Below are 21,766 nucleotides of genomic sequence, written 5' to 3'. Positions count from 1 at the left end.
CCCATCAAAGTATATATATTTTTGATCGTCTTGACCTTCTAAGTCGATTTTCGAAGAAGTAAAGCTAGGTGCCGAAAAATTAAACTATTTTTGTAGATTTAAATGATTAACTTATCAGAAAACAGTGTTCCGTTCAAGTTTTAATAATTTTAAACAAAACGGAAAATCAACACTTTTTTGCAACATGTTTTTACACGTTATTAAATAAAACTTTGTCTTCATTTTATTTTCAGATTGAGGAGTTATATGAAGAAATATTGTTCGAAATCACAAATAATATTGGATGTGAGGCCAATGATGTTTGCAAAGAATCTCTAATTGAATTCGCTCAAGAAGCATTTAAGATACCTAATTCCAAACATATAGAAATACTGGAAGCTTCTAGAGGAAAGGAACCTCCGAATATTCGATTAAATGTGGAAATAATAAAGGCTGAAAATCTTTTGCCGAAGGACTCCAACGGCTTTTCTGATCCATTTGTAACCATTTATTTGGAATCCAAAAGTTCCCATAGATATAATTCATCTGTAAAGACTGAAACCTTGAATCCAAAATGGGAAGAACATTTCTCTCTGTAAGTTTTTTCCAGTACTATAACAACGACTTATATATTTGTAGTCATGCGTCTTTATCTTGTTCTTCGTATGGACTCAAAACAAATTGATATTGTACCATTTTAGATATGTCTCGTGATATAAAATTAATTGCTTATTTTAAACGCTTTCGTCGCATTTTGTACCATAGACAGTTTTAAATTCATTGTCATCCGACCTATTTTTTGATTATAGCCTATGAGCTCGTAAAAGTTATATAAACCTAATCGGACACACGTAGACATTTTTACATTTTTTTAAATTATCGATGAATGACAAAATGGTCCCATGTGTTTCATGGTAATGAGACACATTATTGGTCTTTCAAATTATGGTTACAATTACATAGTTTTCACATTGAATGAACGCAAAAAATATATTCCCCGCAAACGAAGTTTTTGACAAACAAACTTATTTTATGGCATGCAAATGTACATTGTTTACGATAAAATCATGGATGCTCTTTTGAAGAATGTAAGTTTATTTTGCCACAAAAGGTACTATTTGTTTCTTATATTCGGGATTTCACCTAGTTTTTCTCTTTTTTTATAGAATAATTTGACGTCATGCCTATTACAGTTGAACCTCGATTATCCGTCACGCTCGGAACCGAGCTGTGCACGGAAATCGAAAACATGGTTAATGGAGTTTTTGGTAAAATGTCATTAATTATGTATGTTTATTGATTTTTTTCAATAACATACCCAGTTTCTATGAATTTATATGCATACATTGGTATAAAGGTAGCGTTTTAAAATAAATATGTGTATTAAATGTAAGTTCTTATGCAGTGTTTTGGGTTTTTGCGCGAGTTATCTTTGTTTGTATGCGATGTACCCGAATTACATCTGGCTCTAAAGTTTCTGGACTACTATTATTTTCAAGAAATTTCAATAGAACACTGTAGCCCTCTAATGCTAGAGCTAATGTGGGTGTTTCTGGTGAGTTTCCTTCGTCTGATTCTTCGGAATAACCATAAGTCTCGTAATCTTCGTATTGGTTTGTCATATGTATTAAGTCGATATCAGATAGCATAGGATATAACATCATCATCGCACTCGATCCACTTGGAGAGGTCAATAATAGAACATCCAGGAGGTTTTATAATGTCTGATTGTATAGCAGCTGCATAGTTCGCATTTTCGTCTTGGGACAGCAGGTTGTTCCAAACATTGCATACGACTTGTGATGTTACCTTGTCCCAACATATAGCAATTGTCCACAAAGCTGTCTTAATATTCAAAGACTTGACGAAATCGTGTATGTTGTCGAATTACCCCTTGATCCATAGGCTGAAGCATGTGCAATTCGGTGGAAGAAATGTTACTGCAAAAGCACTTCTGGCACAAAATTGTTGTTGAACCACTCGAAGAAAAGTTCTTGTGTTACCCAGCCTCTCTTATTTGATTTATAAATTACAGGAAGTTTGTTTGTTTGTTTTTTAATGCTCTTGGATTGACACTTTTTCCTATTTTTATTTTTAAATTTCTCTAGCCAATCAGTTGAGTACTTGCATTACGAATTTATTATGTTGAGTTTTTCGTGAAAACATTTGGCCTTTTCAGTTATCAATTCGCCTAAATTCACAATCCAATTTTATTTCAGGCCATGAAATTGTTAAATTAGATTTAAATCAACTTTTGGGTTTGCAGATTTGTTCAGTGTATGCTTTTTCCAAACCATCCATAAAATCACAAATTTTAAAATTGTTTTCTACTTTTTTATTCAATTGCTTACAGTTTGTTTGCCAAAACCATATTTTTCTGATAACAAACCAATGGATATGTTTTCACTGTGATCTTTAATCAGCTCTAATTTTTTTCTGAATTAAAAGAACTTTTCGTGCTCTTTTTCTCCTTTGGTGTTGAAGCAATTTTCGAACAAACACCATGACCAGCCAATTTTCTATTATAGGCTGAAGGAATTTTAATATTCACCTTAAACTAAAAATAACAAGTAAAAGCGTGCTAAGTTCAGCCGGGCCGAATCTTATATACCCTCCACCATGGATCGCATTTGTCGAGTTGTTTTCCCGGCATCACTCCTTAGGCTAAAAAGGATATAAGAAAAGAGTTGCTCTGCTATTAAAACGATATCAAGATATGGTCTGGTTCGGACCACAATTAAATTATATGTTGGAGACCTGTGAAAATTTTCAGCCAATTCGTATAAGAATTGCGCCCATTGGGGCTCACGAAGTAAAATAGAGAGAACGATTTATATGGGATCTGTATCGGGCTATAGACCGATTCAGAACATAATAAACACGTTTGTTAATGGTCATGAGAGGATCCGTCGTACAAAATTTCAGGCATATCGGATAAAAATTGCGACCTCTAGGGGTCAAGAAGTCAAGATCCCAGATCGGTTTATATGGCAGCTATATCAGGTTATGAACCGATTTGAACCTTATTTGCCACAGTTGTTGAAAGTAAAAATGAAATACGTCATGCAAAATTTCAGCCAAATCGGATAGGAATTGCGGCCTCTAGAAGCTGAAGAAGTCAAATCCCCAGATCTGTTTATATGACAGCTATATCAGGTTATGGACCGATTTCAACCATACTTGGCACAGTTGTTGGATATCATGACGAAATACTTCGTGCAAAAACTCATTCAAATCGGATAAGGATTGTGCCCTCCAGAGGCTCAAGAAGTCAAGACCCAAGATCGGTTTATATGGCAGCTATATCAGGTTATGGACCGATTTCAACCATACTTGGCACAGTTGTTGGATATCATAACAAAACACGTCGTGCAAAATTTCATTCCAATCGGATAAGAATTGCGCACTCTAGAGGCTCAAGAAGTCAAGACCCTAGATCGGTTTATATGGCAGCTATATCAAAACATGGACCGATATGGCCCATTTACAATACCAACCGACCTACACTAATAAGAAGTATTTGTGCAAAATTTCAAGCGGCTAGCTTTACTCCTTCGGAAGTTAGCGTGCTTTCGACAGACAGACGGACGGACGGACAGACGGACGGACATGGCTAGATCGACATAAAATGTCGCGACGATCAAGAATATATATACTTTATGGGGTCTCAGACGAATATTTCGAGTAGTTACAAACAGAATGACGAAATTAGTATACCCCCCATCTTATGGTTGAGGGTATAAAAAGGGGAATCTCAAAATTTTACATCAAACAATCATGTGTGTGGTGCACGGATAAAAGAGGTAAGCACGAGTAATAGAGGGAACATAATTGACGCACGGATTATAGAGGTAAAACACGGTTAATAAAGGATCAAAATCAAAAGCACAGCATGGCGGTTAACAGGGGTGACCGGTTAATAGAGCCTCGGATAAACGAGGTTCAACTGTATATACAATCTGATCCTATCAGATATTGTTCTATATAATTGGATCAGTTTATATCTGGAACAAATTTGAGATAAAATTTTATCTAATTGTATCAGATTGTATCCAATTGGATCTTATTTGATATAATTAGATCCAATTATGTATAACCATTTTTCGGATCCAATTATATATGGTGCCGGATATAATTGGATCTGACCATAAAAGCTTTTTTTATTCGGGGAGTAAAAAAGTGGCTATGGTCAGTTCTATACAATTTGATACGATTTTATCTCAAATTTGTCCCAGATACATTCTGATCCAATTATATATAATAATATCTAATTGGATCCGATTATATATAATTTGATATACAATTGGATCTTAGGCTATATATAAGGTTTTTACGCATTAAAACAAAAAAAGATTGCCATTCATAAATAAATGGATTCTAAATATATATGCATTCTATTTTATATGGTGTTGCAAAACAAGTGCTTACTATTTGGCTAACGAAAAACATACCTTGGCCTATATGGAAGAAAATTAAAAATATTGCCAATTTTTTATTAAAAATTTGTCCTCTACAACCTTTCTCAAAATGACATGATCTACTTTTCAGAAATGTATTATTTGATTCTGGTTTATTAAATACTAACACTGAAAGATATTGGGTTGCCCAAAAAGTAATTGCGGATTTTTCATATAGTCGGCGTTGACAAATTTTTTCACAGCTTGTGACTCTGTAATTGCATTGTTTCTTCTGTCAGTTATCACCTGTTACTTTTAGCTTGCTTCAGAAAAAAGTGTAAAAAAGTATATTTGATTAAAGTTCATTCTAAGTTTTATTAAAAATGCATTTACTTTCTTATAAAAAATCCGCAATTACTTTTTGGGCAACCCAATATTATTCCACATAAATTCTATCAGTATTCACTAAAAAAATTTTGAACCTCAACACTAGTTAAAATGAACTAAATTTGGGAAATATTGAACTTCCTATGGCGCTAAAGAATAATATGCTCGTTGCGAGTTCAATAATTTCTTTATATCTACGAAATTGTTTATACATAGTATTAGTCCACTTTCAACTTCCCACTGGTAAAATATGAACTAAAGGGCATTGAAAATTAAAGATAAAATTATTATAACTCCGGAGCATCCAATCTGGCATATCTAAATTACTCAACCCATTTATTATTTATAATTGAAAAAAATCTCTTTCCGAACACTCCGGGGCATCCAATTGGGCACATCTTAATTATTCAACCCATTTATTTCCGCCTGTCTCCCATCCCCGCGCTATCAATTGCTCAGCTATTATAAAGAATAAAAAATTAATATGAAACATTGCAATTATAAATTAAATAAATTTTCACCTTTTGTCCCAGCGGAGTATTGAACCAAGAACCTTCTCTTTATAAAGCAGACGCTCAACGTATTCATCCACATCAGTATTGTTTCAAGTCCATTTCACTATTTACTAACAATACAAAATCAAAACATTTTCTCACTTCTTTTCGTGAAAGAAGGCCATGCTTCTATTTATAAAGTTATTTAAATTGAGTTTATTAAATTGTTCTTAAATTCGAGCATGTGTTAGTGAACTCAAGAAATGGGAATGAATAATCGTGGATAAATATCATGGACTAAAGAGTATTGTGTAATTAACTCGTATTTACGATAAGCAATTTTCTGAGTGTTTGATAGATCATGCAACCTTAAATGAGATTGATTTTATGCTAATATTTCTTCGTTTAAAATATGCAACTATTGTATGGTGACCTATGTTTAACGTACAATGTACTTAAATTACTACATCTATGTGTATACGTCAGGCGCAGGGGTCCTCTATGGACAACAGCTGCATTACCTTTTGAATCTCATAATGGATTTTTAACAAGAAACTTTGGACTACAAACAATAAACAACCTTAAATTCGCGAAAAGTGTAAATGTAATTCAAAAATTTAAAACTATTTTTAATATTTTGCATTCTGATACCATATTACGCGGGTTGCTATATAAGTTTCTGGCCTATACAACGTTAAGTATTGCCAATCTGACAATACCATCGACATATCGTGAGAAAGAAGCATCCTTGGGCATTTCTTCTTCCACCATTCATTCGATATTGCAGGAACACCTTGTCATAATAAAAGGTTTGTTCTCGTTAGGTTTCGTACGATTTACCCTAAACAAAACAACAATCGACCAATGGGTCTTTGAAGTCGACCAAAATCTAAAGAAAGTTGTTCTAGGAAGAAGCACTTCGAAGCAAATAACGATTTCAAATAAGGCCTAGTTCAAGTTTTTAAACTCCTGTAAAGTAACCGTAGCGCAGCGGTTAGCATGTCCGCCTATGACGCTGAACGCCTGGGTTCGAATCCTGGCGAGACCATCAGAAAAAAATTTCAGCGGTGGTTTTCCCCTCATAATGCTGGCAACATTTTTGAGGTACTATGCCATGTAAAATTTCTCTCCAAAGAGGTGTCGCACTGCGGTAAGCCGTTCGGACTCGGCTATAAGAAGGAGGCCCCTTATCATTCAGCTTAAACTTGAATCGGACTGCACTCATTGTGGAATGTTCATGAGTAAAATTTGCATTTGCAAAGTAACGAAATGTCGAGTTAGGTATTTTTTTTTTTTTTTTTGGTAATTGTTGTACTTGTTGTGAACTTATAATGCAGGACCATCTTGTGACATACCGTGAGAAAGAGGCATCCTTAGGCATTTCTTTCACATGCATCATTCATTCGAAATTGCAGGAACACCATTCTGTAGTAAAATGTGTGTTCTCGTTGTATTTCGCATGATTTGACAATCTCAAAAAAAGGGTTGTGTCTATTAGTGCGAAGAAATGTTGAAAAATACGATCGCGGTGCTGCAAAATAATTTTATACAGGTGGAGAATCGTGGATCTATGCGTATGAGCACTAAACAAAACAACAATTGACCTGTGGGTCTTCGAAGTCGATCAAAATCTAACCAACGTAGGAAGGTCAATTATGATTGGAACATCTCAATTTGATTGCCTAAAGTCGTGGGAGGAATTCGAAAAATGAACCAGAGAAGACGAATCATTGTTCACCATGACAATGCGAGCACTCAAAGATCGGCTCAAACCATCGCCTTTTTGACCTGCCAAAACGTCGAATTGATGGATCATCCGCCATAAAGCCTTGAGTTAGCACCCAATGACTTCTATTAATTCACTCACATTAAGATAAAAATGCGTGGTCAATGATTTTAATCTCCAGAAAATGCTGTTGAAGCGTTCAATAGCCATGTTTTGAGGGTGTATCAATCGCGAGTAGAATAATTGCTTCGACAATTGGTTTGACGGCATGCAAAATGCATTAATCTTACTGGAGGATACTTTGAAAAACAATAAAACCATTTTTGAAGATACAAAATTCTATTTTCATTATTAGGCCAGAAATTTATATAGCGACCCTTATAACACTCTCATGGATCATAACACTCTCATGGATCATATAATTCCAGTTGATAACATCAACAACCACAAATTTAAAAAAAATTCACAAAATTTCTAACGTTTTGAAACTTGGAAACTTTGTTAGTAAAATGCCTAAAGCTTTAGGCATTCGAAATATATTATTTATCTAATTTAAAATAAATATAAGCATATCGATGGCTTAATATAAAAAGGACTTAAATAATGGATTTTTAACGATTTCAAGAAAGGCCTAGGTCAAGTTTTTTACTTCTCCTGTAAAGTAACAAAAAATAGAGTTAAGCATTTCTTATGTTAAGCCACCGTTGTGTGTTTCTACTCTAAAACCAACATTTTAATTTTAAGGTATAAAATGAAATTGGCGAAATAATTTTGTGTTCATTAGAATTAAAAGAAAAAAAATCAGTTATTTGTACTGCAATTATATCTAAGGCCATATATAGATATATATATCATATCTTTTTGGATATAATTGTATTGCAAATTGCAAATTTTGCCCATGGACATTCCACTAAAGAACAGGGGCCCACTTCTCACATATCAATGAATGCAGTCCCATATAAGTTTTAATGTCTGTGACCTCAGCTTGTTTGCGAACTTTCAATCAACGGTCATCCCATACCATTTGTGGATTTTTTGAACCATTTCTGGCGTTGACACCTCAACAGGTCGACCACTACGGTATTCGCCATATATATAAAGCCACTAGGATCTTTTACTTGAGAGTGCTCCAATAAAATAAAAACAAACCGTGGCGGCCTGAAACTGAAAATATTTATTTTTTTATATTACTACCGCCATCTATGTATCAGGTTGGCTGCTTTGGGACCGCACTCGTATGAAACATTCGTTTTTTCCACAATATGCTCATTTGTAAATTTGCAATTGCAAAGGTAAACATTTTTAGAAAGCTTTGTGAAACAGTTTGATATTTTAAAATGCCTTCCCATTGGCTGTAATAATACCTTTCACGCTAATAAACTATGTAAAATGTGAATGAAAACTATTTTGTAACTGTAACTGTCATTATCACTCTTCCTTATATTCCTTCAAATATAGGGAGAAAATGTTTGACGATTTTTTTTTTATTTTATTTTTCCTTTTCTATTATTTACTAGCCGAACAGGGCCCGCTCCGCTGCGCCTTCTTTAATTCCCTAATAGATTATTAGGGTGGGGACACTTCGCCCTGAATGCGGATATCGAATTCGTGCCATTGTAGCCTATGACATCGAACGCGTTGGAATCTCGGCGAGAACATCGGACAAAGCAGTGTTTATCTCCTCTTAATGTAAGCGACATTTGCGAAGTACTATGGTCTTTTAAAAAAATTTCCCCAAAGAGGTGTCGCACTGCGGGACGCCGTTCGGACTCGGCTATAAAAAAAGTTCCCTTATCATTGAGTTTAAACTTGAACCGGAAAGCACTCATTGATGTGTGAGAATTTGCCCCTTCTCCGTTGCTGTCGGCAATGTTCTTCCTTAGGGTAATGTTTTTATTAGGGGAGGGATGGCACCTCAGACATTTCGACTCAAATATGGATATCAAATTCGTGCTGCACTTCCAAATCCCTTTAATTTGAGACCCATATCGCCATGGCTGGGCGGCCACCGGCACTTTGCACTGAAAATATATATCAAATTCGTTCTTTATTCCCAATCGAAATGAAGTTCAGTAAGGGGGTGCTTTAGGACTTACTCCAAAACACTTAACTCGTTTTCTACTCTCAAATACCTTTCATTTGAGTCCCATATTGTCATAAAGGGTCAAATAACCCATTTGACGTATTTTTAGGAGGAAAGGCGCCACCTAAACTTGAACGCAAATTTTAATATCATATTCATAATCTACTCCCTAATACCTTTTATTTGAGTCCCATATAGCCATGGTCGGCTAATATGCCCCTTTGGGTGCATTTGGGGATAGGCGACCTCACATTACTTGGACCTAATGTTTTATGCCATATTTTTAATATACTGCCTAATACTTTTCATGTGAATATATCTGTTTAGAGGAGTTTTGGGGTTGGGTGGGGGGGCCAGCTGGGTACTTGGACCCAAATTCCGATATCAAAAAATTATATAACCTATGTTTCCTTCCAAACCAACCTACACTATCTGTGAAAATTTCAAAGTAATCGGTTCAGCCGTTTTTGAGTCCATACGGAACAAACAAACAAACCGACAAACAAGCATACACAAATTGAATTTTATATATAAGATTTCGTCTTTTAAAGAAAAATAATAATATATATGGCAAAATCTGTAAGCGAGATGGTATGTATCCGTTTACTGACTGCCTTAAATTTAGCGTTAAATTAGTCAATACCAAAATATTCCGCCAACCTAAAAAATACTACTTTAGGTTGCCAACCTAGGTATTGCTTTAAAAAGAATCAATTAAACCGTCTTTAAATGGACGAATGGATCCAATAGTCCAATTTTTGTGAACATTTTCTGCTAGTTCATTGTCAAAAAAACTTTCGCCATTAACATTGTCGTTCAAATTTCCTTGATTTCTATTTGCATTCTAATTATATCTGACTCCAGCCTGTGCGCCATTTCTTTTACCTTTGTTTTGTTTGTGTTGCAGTACATTGTATTTTCCTACATAAAGCTAAACTTGAAAGTGCTACATGCACTTTCCATCTGGGAAGAAATGTTGCACAGCTACAATGAAAATAGTACTTCCCCTATAAATAAAATTTGTTTGACTCAAAGACATTCCCAACCTTCTATTTTTTAAATTTTTAATCTTATTGAGATTCCGTTGCAGGATATTGTCCGGCTAGAAACTATTTTGTTCACCGCTTTCTATTCAAATACACAGCAAAGAACTCTTTAAAGTAGGGCAAACTGTGTAATGTTGCTAAAACGCATTTGAGCGGCTTCCCGAATTCTGATTTGCCATGAATCTTCTTCAGAGGGCTTCGTCACATGGATAATGGTGCTTTACTTACCTACCCAATAAGAGTAGATTGTAAAGTACACATTTGAATTTGAAAAGGGCTCGGGCTCGGGCTCTTAAGGACGACTTGCTCCATACTAGAAGGCAAGTAAAATCTTACTTTTCTTGTTCAAATCCAACTTACTCAACAACGCCAATAGCAACAAGGGCACCGTAGCGCAGAGGTTAGCATTTCCGCCTATGACGCTGAACGCCTAAGTTCGAATCCTGGCGAGACCATCAGAAAAGAAAAAAAATTTCAGCGTTGGTTTTCCCCTCCTAATGCTGGCACCATTTGTGAGGTACTATGCCATGTAAAACTTCTCTCCAAAGAGGTGTCGCACTGCGGCACGCCTTTCGGACTCGGCTATAAAAAGGAGACCCCTTACCATTGAGCTTAAACTTGAATCGGACTGCACTCATTGATATGTGAGAAGTTTGCCCCTGTTCCTTAGTGGAATGTTCATGGGCAAAATTTGAGGTTTGCAATAGCAACAAACATACATAACTAGCCGAACTTATTGTTCTCTGCACTGCGATGAGCCAACGGCTGAAGCTGGCAGTGCTGTTTTGTGCATAGACAGTGATAGCTACACCACATGCGACGTGCCGTTCGTTTGGTTTGTCTGTTAGCGTTTTCTTTTTATGTTCTCCATTACTGCACGCATTGAGTTAATTTTTCATAGTGAAAACCGACATTTTTTGATAAAATTTCCCGCCGAACAAAATCATGTTTTTTTTGTTTAGAAATTTAATATTTAAAATTAGTAATGGCGAAAAGATATAATTTTTACTGTGCAACAAAAATTTTGTACCGTCCCTTAAGTGACATTTTCGAATTTACATGTGCAAGCGACAGAGTTGCTCAACAACTTAATGATCTTCAAAACACTCATCTTCTCTTAGTAGAGGATAGGCGCAAGAGAATAGTTATTGGTCTGGTAAATAAATAATCTTTTGCGATTCTCGAAACACTTTTTTTCTGCAAAAGAACTATCCTTTACAGCAAGCGATGTTGCTGATAGCCCCAATAATAAAGTAACGTTCAATAATTCCACATTTATGACTAACTTCTAACCTTGAGAAGCGTTACACAATTACAATATAAATAAACCAATAATAACAAATGTATTTTGTTTGTCTTAAAGACATCTAAAACATTTTTTTCGCGTGTAGCTCCGGTCCATTAATTTTAATATGTACACGCAAGAAAATAAAATTTTTGGAATATCTTTGGGGCAAATAAATCTGTTTTATTAGGGAAATACTATTTTTATGGTAACTGTGCAACACTTCCCTCCACCGTTGAACGTTAATCGTAATTTGCCACATTTTTATATAAAAGCTTTTATGAACTTCGCATGTGGTAATAGATGGCTCTTTTACGTACAAACTCAAAACTTCTTTTAGGCCAAAAATGTTTCGTTTACGGCAAAATACGATTTGATACACAGAAAAATGATTCTTTGATTCGTTCATATCTTGTGTGTCTTCCATTTAGACAGAGAATGTAGTTAATAAAGACTCTTTTTTGGTTTTTTTCATAGGGTTCAGCTCAGTCTGCCAGCAGTCAATGTTGGGTCGCGGTTCGCGATCGTGTGCAGATGTAAACTAGGAAAGTGACATTTCTTAAAAATTTATTTTAGCTTAAAAGAAGATCGTATTTACAATATCACAACCAAAAAACATCGCACCAAACGGCACAAGGGCGGAGGCAACAACATTTCTACAGCGCGTAAATTTTTTGACAATGTTCTGTGCCATAAGGAAATATCCATAACTTTATATTTGTCACAAATTCTTGCAGTTTTATCATAAACAAAGTCTCGACGTTTTCTATAAAAGAAGTTTACTTGTTGAAAAGCTCGTCTATGGCCAATGCATTATTTTTTTGCGTGTAGAACGGTATTTATTGTAGTAGATTAGATTTGATTTTTCGGTACGTTTTTAGTGTCCATTAAACAGTGCGATGTTTATTTTATAGATAAAGCAACACACAAATCTTCTTGCTCTAACCGTTCGCTTTACACAAATATCCAAAAAACCTTGAAAATGTTTCGTATTCGTATTCGTGTTTATAGCTGAAAAATTAAAGATGAGGCTAATTGTTTGAAGTGTTATGTGAATGAGTGGATAGCATAAGAGAAAGTGTTTTTATTATTAAGTGTATGTTTTTTCTATAGCTAATAAAAATAATTTATTCTATTTTTTAGGCCTATAACTGACAATCCTAGAAATGAAGTGCTTATTGTGGAAATCTGGTAAGTCAAGGAAAATAGTTCGTTTTGGAAATGTTTCCTTAAATAAGTAACGTAATTTCTAAATGTTATTAAAAGTTTTGAAACACACTGATACTGTTTTCATTAGAGTTTATGATTGTTGTTGTAGCAGTTTGTTGTGTTCTATCTTTCGTCTGCTAGACCCACTCGACTCAGAGCCAAATCCCTGTGGACGCACCCCATCTTAGTCGCAGAGTTTCTGGATCTGGGTTTCTTGACACTCAACTTCTGTTGAGTGTCAAGACCCAGGAACTCTGCGACTAAGGTGGGGTGCGTCCACAGGGATCTGGATCTGTGTCGAGTGGGTCTGGCTGGGCAGTTAAACAGGTGACGTGTATCGTGCGGTCCCTGATTACAATCGGGACATACATCGTGCACGACGGCATCAATCCCTGCTCTATAGGAGTTGAGGCGGCTACATCTGCCGGAACGTAGTTGAGCCAGAACTACTCTGGTTTGCCGGGGGAGGTCTATTTCTTCAGGTGCAATGGGAGGCGGTCGTTCTCTAAGGACTACATTCACCCGGTAGCCATTTACCGCTTCTGCTACCGTGTCTGCATGAATGTTGTCTAGACCTGCTTGATCTAGAGGTTCTCTCTTGTAACGCTGAACCTCACACTCTAGATCATGTAGATCTACCTTAAGGCTTCTAGGCGGTGGATATCTATCCACAAGATGATGATTTGAATGGTCTCTGCAATAACAGCCCAAAAGCTATAGCTTAGACGGCATGTAGTTTGTCTTCGCACTGGTAGGTGGTCCACATGAGAACTGAGGAGACAGCCCGTCGCTGTTCGGTGGGCGGCATTCTGACAGATCTTAATATTATTTCACTGCGTGTTACAAAGCTGAGGAGACCACACTGGCGTTGCATAACTTACCACAAATCGGGCAAATGCTTTGTACGTGGTCAACAAGGTTTCCATATCTGTACCCCAAGTGCGGCCAGCAAGTGACTTGAGGACCTCGTTTCTACTTTTGACTTTGTGTAAAAGCTTTCAAATGTGACGCCAAGTATTTTGGGACACTTGATGGTCGGAATCATTTCTCCACCGAACATCACAGTCAGCCCAGTATTCACCTAACGCGTATTTTTAGTTAACAATGTGGCTGAAGATTTGGTGGCAGATATCTTCAGATTTCTTGCAGCGAAATATGAGGCAAGTTCGTTGAGGTAGACGTTCAACCTATCGCAGATGTCAACAATGGGTGGGGGGATGATACGTGTACGTATTTATTAGAGTTTATTTATATGCAAATGTATTTTTTATTTGAAAACAAAAAATTAAACAATTAATTTACTTCTGGAACACATTGAATGAGAACAAAATAAAAAAAACTGTGAATTTTGCTCATAAAGGGTGATTTTTTAAGAGCGTTTAGACCAATTTTCGCATACTTTTTCCAACATTTCGGTCGGTATCTCACGAATAAATGCTTCAATGTTGTCTTCCAATGCGCCAATTGAAGCGGGCTTGTCTTAATAGACATGAGCTTTTACATAGCCCCACAAAAAAAAAAACGCCTAAAGGCGTTAAATCGCACAATATAGGCGGCCAATTGACCGGTCCCATAAGTCCATTTTTACGCGTGCTGTGTGGCATGTGACACCGTCTTGTTAAAACCACATGTCATGAAAGTCATGCTCTTGCATTTTGGCCAAAAAAAGTTGGATATCATTTCACGATAGCGCTCATTGATTTTTGCCACCTGTTTACTCTCTCCGCCCCACTGTGCGTCGTTAAAAAATACTGTACTTTCTTTTCTTTAATTGACTATGGCAGAACATTTGTCCCATTAGCCGAACATAGAAGAGCGTTCCAAGCGCCTCGATCTTCTGCGCTCCTTATATAACCTCTGACACCAAGTTTCGATGTGTCTCTCACCACTTGATCCTTCCATCGGCTCTTGGTCGTCCCGGTTTGTATGTACCATCGTGATCGCCATCAAAAGATTTTTTCACTGGAGCTTCTTCATTCATCTGACTACATGACCTTGCTAACAGAACCGTTGTATTTTGACGTTTAACTGGTCCATAAATTTTACGAAGAATCTTTCTCTCAAATACTCCAAGCACTCCTCGTCTGATTTCACAAGTATCTATGACGCGGAATCATAAAACAACACGGGTAGTATCATTGTCTGTATAGTGTGATCTTAGTCTGTCGAGGGGTGGCCTTGTTTTTAAACTGCTTACTCAATCTCAAGTAGCATATGTTAACCAATATTTTCGCTTTACTTCAACATTGGTGACATTCGTTTAGGTTACAGCGGTGCCTGGGTAGATAAAATTGCGGACTATCTCAAATTTGTGGTTCCCAACTTTCTCCATTTTCTTTATCTGATCGGTTATACGTTTTTGAAGTTGATCCATCCTTTTCTTTTTATCTCCATTTACTACCAAACCCATTTTCACTGATTCCCTTTCCGTTCTTTCAAAGGCTGCGGTTATCTCACTGATTCCCTTTTTATTTATTCAAAGGCTGCACTAATTCACTACTTCCGCCGACCCATGATATCGATGTCGTCGGCATAGGCGAGTGGCATGTGTTATCCTGTGAGTAATGTGCCATATCTATTCATATCTGCATCTCGTAAGATCTTCTCCAACAGTTTATTAAAGAGATCACACGATAAGCTTTCTCCTTGTCTTAAACCTAGTTTGATATTGAATGTTTCGGAGATATTCTTTCCTATGCTTACTGAGGAAAGTGTATCAGCAAGTGTCATCCTGCAGAGTCTTATTAATTTTGCATGGATGCCAAACTCAGACATAGCTTGAAATACCTTTGAACGTACAGGACGGGTCACATCTAAAGGGTGATTTTTTTGAGGTTAGGATTTTCATGCATTAGTATTTGACAGATCACGTGGGATTTCAGACATGGTGTTAAAGAGAAAGATGCTCAGTATGCTTTGACATTTCATCATGAATAGACTTACTAACGAGCAACGCTTGCAAATCATTGAATTTTATTACCAAAATCAGTGTTCGGTTCGAAATGTGTTCATTCACCGTAACGTTGCGTCCAACAGCATCTTTGAAAAAATACGGTCCAATGATTCCACCAGCGTACAAACCACACCAAACAGTGCATTTTTCGGGATGCATGGGCAGTTCTTGAACGGCTTCTGGTTGCTCTTCACTCCAAATGCGGCAATTTTGCTTATTTACGTAGCCATTCAACCAGAAATGAGCCTCATCGCTGAACAAAATTTGTCGATTCACTGAAAATGATTTCACTGAAAATGATTCACTGAAAATGATTTGCAAGCGTTGCTCGTTAGTAAGTCTATTCATGATGAAATGTCAAAGCATACTGAGCATCTTTCTCTTTGACACCATGTCTGAAATCCCACGTGATCTGTCAAATACTAATGCATGAAAATCCTAACCTCAAAAAAATCACCCTTTACTTGGACCTCATTCTGACTTGGAGATTAACATTCTATACCATAGTTAAATTGGATTTTGTCTTTAAAAATGTTTTTATTAAATTTTGTCTTTAGTGAAAATTTGATCAAAATTTTATCTTTAGAAAAATTTCATTGAAATATTTCCTTTAGAAAAAAATTTCGTCTTTAAAAATAATCTTGTTGAAAGTTTTCCTTTGGCAAAATTTTAAAAAAATATCGGTAACATTTTGTTGCAAATAATTTTCTTTGAATGTTTGCATTTAAAAGCGTTCTTGAAATTTCTGGTTTAGAAAAGAAATTTTAAAATTTTGTCCTAAGAAAACACTTCATTAAAATTATGTATTTGGAAAAACTTTCATTAAAATTTGGCTTGAAAATAATGTCATTGAATTTTGCATCCCAGGAAAAATCATATGAGTAAAAATTTCACTTTTTAGCTTTTCAATAATTAAAAATATTAAAATCTTGCACACGTTTTTTGAATAAGCCCAGTTTTTGAACAGCTTGAAAGTCCAGTTTACGAAAAAGTAGGTCCATTAATCACCCTTAACACGTACGTGGTATGATACGAAAAGAATTTTAAAGCACATGGCTAAAATTTTTTAAACCCTCCACCATTGAATGGGGTTATACTAATTACCCCATTTCTCATGTAATATCGAACTTTTGATTTCAGACCCAACAAAGTATATATATTCTTGATCGTCTTGACGTTCTAAGTCGATTTAGCCATGTCCGTCTGTCTGTCTGTCGGGTAAACACCACCTCACGCATTCCATGATCGCTCGGGTCTCAGCCTGCAGGATTGTATAATGGTCAGGCAGTCGAAAACAGATCTCGTTCCGTGGATTCTCAATGTAGATTGCCAGGCCCATGATCTCCCAGATGACAATACCAGACGTCCGTCAGTCCAAAACTGTGCCTCTAGCAGCAGTGTCAAACTTTAGACCTCAAGTTTCATCTCAGGTATCTGGTCGGAAACCTCTTCCAATCCATACGGGTTTTCTATAATCGCCTCGATTATACCGTGATGGTATGACCCGCTCCTATCCACTATCCATTCTCCCTTACACTTAATCTGCATGTCTGAAAATGCAAATTTTGCCAATGAACATTCCACTAAGGAACAGGCCAAAATTCTCACATATCAATGAGTGCAGTCCGATTCAAGTTTAAGCTCAATCATAAGGGACCTCCTTTTTATAGCCGAGTCCGAACGACGTGCCGGAGTGCGACACCTCTTTGGAGAGAAGTTTCACATGACATAGTACCTCACAAATGTTGCCAGCATTAGGCCAGCATTTTTTCTGATGATCTCGCCAGGATTCGAACCCTGACGTTCAGCGTCATAGGCGGACATGCTAACCTCTGCGCTACGGTGGCTAGAAGAATAATCTCCAGTGCCCTAGTTAGGGTGATCCTCATCGCTTCGCCTACGCCGAGGCAACATGTTCTCTGAACCTGTTGTATTATCGTTACGTTGCACTTTTTTTCCATCGCAGTCCACCAAACTACTGAGGTGGTCTAATCACGCTCCTGTAGAGTCAGTGGACTATCCTCGGATTCAAGCCCCGTCTAAATAGTGCCCAACATCTTTGAGTTTTATCAATACGCTCTTAGATGTGACACTTCCAATTATGTTTCCTGTCCAAAATCACACCTAAGTATTTGACCTTGTCAGATATTGACATCGTTCTATTGAGGAAAAGAGGTGCGTCAAATTGGCCTACTTTCATCTTTCTCGTGAACAGGCAGATTTCAGTCTTCTCTGGGTTAACATTGAGACCCCTGGGTCTAACCCAGTCGTATGTTATTTGCAAGACCCTTTTGATCCTTCTGCATAGCTGATTCGGATCCTTACTGCTTAGAAGTATTATAATATCGTCTGCGTAGCCAACTGGTTCAAATCCCTCTTCAGTTAGCATCCGTAATAGGTCATACATGGTGGTTAGCCATAGCAGTGGCGATAAAATGCTCTCTGTGGCGTGCCCTGTGACACTTTCTCCCTTATATTTATGTCATGAGACCCACAATTTATCCACCTGTTACTTAGCATATGGTTTATCCAGTCTCTAAGGATCCGGTCCACCCGGTACTGGTCTAAGGATTGCATCAGTGTGTCGGTCCGCACATTGCTAATGCAGTTTGGACATGGGTTTTTGACAGCAACTTTTCATCTTGGCGCCGTCATTAAACGAACAGTTCAATAGTTCGTTTGAAGTTTCATGGAGGCACATCTAAAACCCCTTCTCTAATCTCTTAATTAATAAATGTGTTAATTAAATAATTCAAAAATTCTGCCAAGGCTTGGCACCGCTTATTAATGTTGGTACTACCACGCCAGTTGTGGTGAGAGTTCGCATCGCAACCAATTAGTACCTCATTTCTTGCTTGTTTTTCTTTTCTCACCGTTGCAGCTCCGACTTGGGTGGAGGTATCGGAGAGTCGAAAAGTAGAAAAAGTGATGCCAGGTATGCTCCACCATGTCCCTTTCTCATCACTGTTGCGTCCGACGTCGACAACTCTGGGGAAAATATATAATTAAATTTTTGTATGACAAATAACGCAGGTCCTCGTGTGTGAGTAACAGTGTTAGCATGGAATATTTGGTAGTTGATATGGTTCAGATATGGTGTAGAAACTTTGTCCAGAAACTCTTGCTGATTTTCTCCATCACAGCGTGAGTAGCTGTCTCGCTCCGGTGGAGGTTTATCTGAATGACCTCAATCATTGGTCCACCATTCGATGGGATTATTGGGAGTTTGTGATGGTCTCATCGGCTGCTCCCTGTTCTTTGAGCTGCATTGAGATTTCCGTGACTGCACTGTGTTTTAATATTAGGATCTTTGCCTAACCTAGTCTTTCGAATCTTGAGAAAGTCGGTAATGGTTTCGTCATCGCGTCCCTGTTCGTTAGGCTGTATAAAGTCTACAGTCCCTGCACTGCCTGATGTTCCAATATTAGGACCTATGCCTATCCTAGTCTTCCCAACCTTGAGTAAATGGGCTTCTTTGGAGTGGTCTCATCATCGACCCCCTGTGCGTTAGGCGGCTTTGGGTTCTCTGTCACTGCACTGCCTGATGTTTCAGCATTAGGATCTTTGCTAACTGTGTGTGTTATTGTGTATGTGTGTTATTTTATTGTATGCGTACCATTTCTCCGAGTGTACGTTTCTGAAATTAAAATTTGCCTTTTTTTACCGTTCAACATGGAGGCATCATTGTTTTATGGGAAAGTCCATACAATCCGTCAGAAAATTTATGTTTTTTGTTTAGGAGGTCCTTATATAATTCTTCATTCATTTTAGTTGGAGCAAAGCCTATTTGTAACATTCCAAGTGTTCCAAATGCACCAAACACCTCTGCAGCACTCTTGTTGAGGGTACTGAGATTCCTTTCAATATTTTTTATGACCATCGGGTTCACTAATATTGTATTTTATTTCGTCACAAAATTCTACAAATCGAATTTTTCCCCACAACATTTTTATTTTTCAGCAATCAAAATTCGTGTGTCTTTATAGCGCTGAGTTATAGAAGTTTTTGAACTTTGCATTGTTATAAAAGGCCAACGTATTGCTAAAATATTTGTTGGATATGTTGTCTGGAAACAGATAGATCCAATTCGTATAATATTTGTTTCCAACACATGTTTTCATTAGCTGCTAGTTGTCGAATATGCACTTTTGTCTATGGTTTGTGTACATCCACTCCGCTCAATGCTGCTATAGTTGATAGAGTGTTAACAAAAAGCTACTGTATTGCGATGTGGAGTGACTACAGCTATACTTTCCACTATTCTTTCAGTAACTTATCTCATTTCAGTAATCATTCGGCGCCACATACCTGAAAATTTGTCTCCACGTGGCCTTATTCTTCAAAAATCAAAAAAATAAAAATAAATTTATTTCCAATATTTCAAAAAGTAAGTTGATTCTCTCCCATTTCTATATATTTCACAGTAATCACTGAAAAAATTGGAAATTTCTGGACAGAGCCCGCTCCGCTGCACCTTTTGTCACTCTTTTATTTTATCTGAGCCCTATACTGGCACGGTCAGGAAACAAGTCCTGTTTGGGGATGCCGGTACGACTTTTCAGATATTTTGCCCCAATGTGATATCATATTGGTGATTTACTCCCAAATTTCTTTCATTTGAGCCTTATATTGCAATGGTCGGTATATATGTCCGATTTGGTGGGTACCAAATTTCTGTTTTGAGTTATTATTATTTATTATTATTTATTATTATTATTATTTATTAATAGATTGAATTCAAATTACAATTCAAGAATAGTATTTCATAAAGTTCTTAAATACAATCTATGTTAGGCTTAGCAAAAATGCTGTTAGCCGTAATACAATGCTTATCACTAAATTGTTGTTTGTTTCTATATGTTTCTTGCTTTTTCTTTTTTCATTTTGGTTATTAAAAACTGAATTCATTAATAATTAATTTTCTATACTTAGTACAATTTTCTATGTATTTATATAGTGATGAGTTATTCGTGCCATTTAATATATTTAATACTTCGGACTCATTAAGGGAATATTTTCCGAAATAACTTTTTCTAAATTCTCTGTATAGTGGGCAGGCGCCAATAAAGTGAAGTGTATTTTCATCTTGATCTGTATTACACATAGAACAAGTGCCATGGGTGTTACTTCTGAATGATCTCGAGTTAAGGTCGAGTAAACCACCTCTAGCTTTAATGATTAAGCTAGTAGCTCGTGAAGATAAGTCAGCAGTATGAAATGGAATTATATTATACTCAAGCACAGAATAAAGATCGTGGAACTGTGAATTTCTTGCATCTGATTCAAATTCACGTTGTTCTTGAATTCTCAGTAATTCTACTATTTTGTCTGAATACATGCATATCGGATTTGTAGCATTAGCAGGAATATATTGTAGGGTTTGGCAAATATTTGACCATTCTTTTGCCCATAATGCATTCAATTCTATGATTTTCTCCGCCAGCAAGCGGGGCAAGCGGTGAGAGCTAAGTCGCAATATTCTATTAATGTAGTTAAAATGGATTCTAAGAGTGTTACAAAACATAGAAGAAAATCCAGTTTCTAGATACAACATGTAATTTGGTGTATTATTAGGCAAATAAAGCATTTTCTTAGTAAAAAAGCGAAAGAGCTTCTCTACATCATCAAACCTTGTGTAACCCCAAACCTGTGCAGCGTAAAACATTATAGATCTGGAACATGCATCGAATATCTTCATCTTATTAGTTTTAGCAATACTAGGGTGACTTATATACTTCGACCATGTGCTATTTATGGCCAGTTTGGAATCCGCAAGCTTCTTCTGTAAGTGTTTTCTAAATGACAAATTGTAAGTTATTTCAACGCCCAGGTATGTGTAACTATTAACAATTTCAATATTCTGATTTCCAAAGCACCACCTTAAATTCGAAGAGATTCTAGAACCTCTACGAAAAACAAGAATTTTCGATTTAGAAAGGTTTACTTTCAAGCTCCACAACAAACAGTACCTCTCAAGTTCATAAATCATCTCTTGTAAGCCCAATGGAGAGTCAGATAATAGCACAATGTCATCGGCGTATAATAAGACTTTGACCGTAGTGTCCGCTACTCTTACACCACCAGGCAATATATAGGGAAGGTCATTCACGTATAACGAAAAGAGTACAGGACTGAGAATACAGCCCTGTTTCACACCAGATTCAACAGGAAAGTATTCAGAGAACGTACTTCCATCCCATACTCTAC

At 36.7% G+C, this 21,766-nt stretch overlaps 1 protein-coding gene across 2 annotated transcripts in view; it reads left to right on the top strand.

Annotated features, from left to right (window-relative positions):
* LOC106084241 (protein unc-13 homolog 4B) overlaps positions 1–21,766 on the top strand; it is a 151,003-nt gene that overhangs the window by 67,744 nt on the left and 61,493 nt on the right. For both annotated transcript variants that reach the window (XM_059363533.1, XM_059363534.1), the window contains 2 exons: positions 234–574; positions 12,541–12,588. In XM_059363533.1, the coding sequence (XP_059219516.1) occupies positions 234–574; positions 12,541–12,588 (389 nt within the window). The remainder of the gene's footprint in view (positions 1–233; positions 575–12,540; positions 12,589–21,766) is intronic.

Source organism: Stomoxys calcitrans, chromosome 2 (assembly GCF_963082655.1).
Source record: "Stomoxys calcitrans chromosome 2, idStoCalc2.1, whole genome shotgun sequence".
Lineage (NCBI taxonomy): Eukaryota > Metazoa > Arthropoda > Insecta > Diptera > Muscidae > Stomoxys > Stomoxys calcitrans.
Note: the sequence above shows the minus strand (reverse complement) of the source record. Positions and strands in the feature narration are given on the sequence as shown.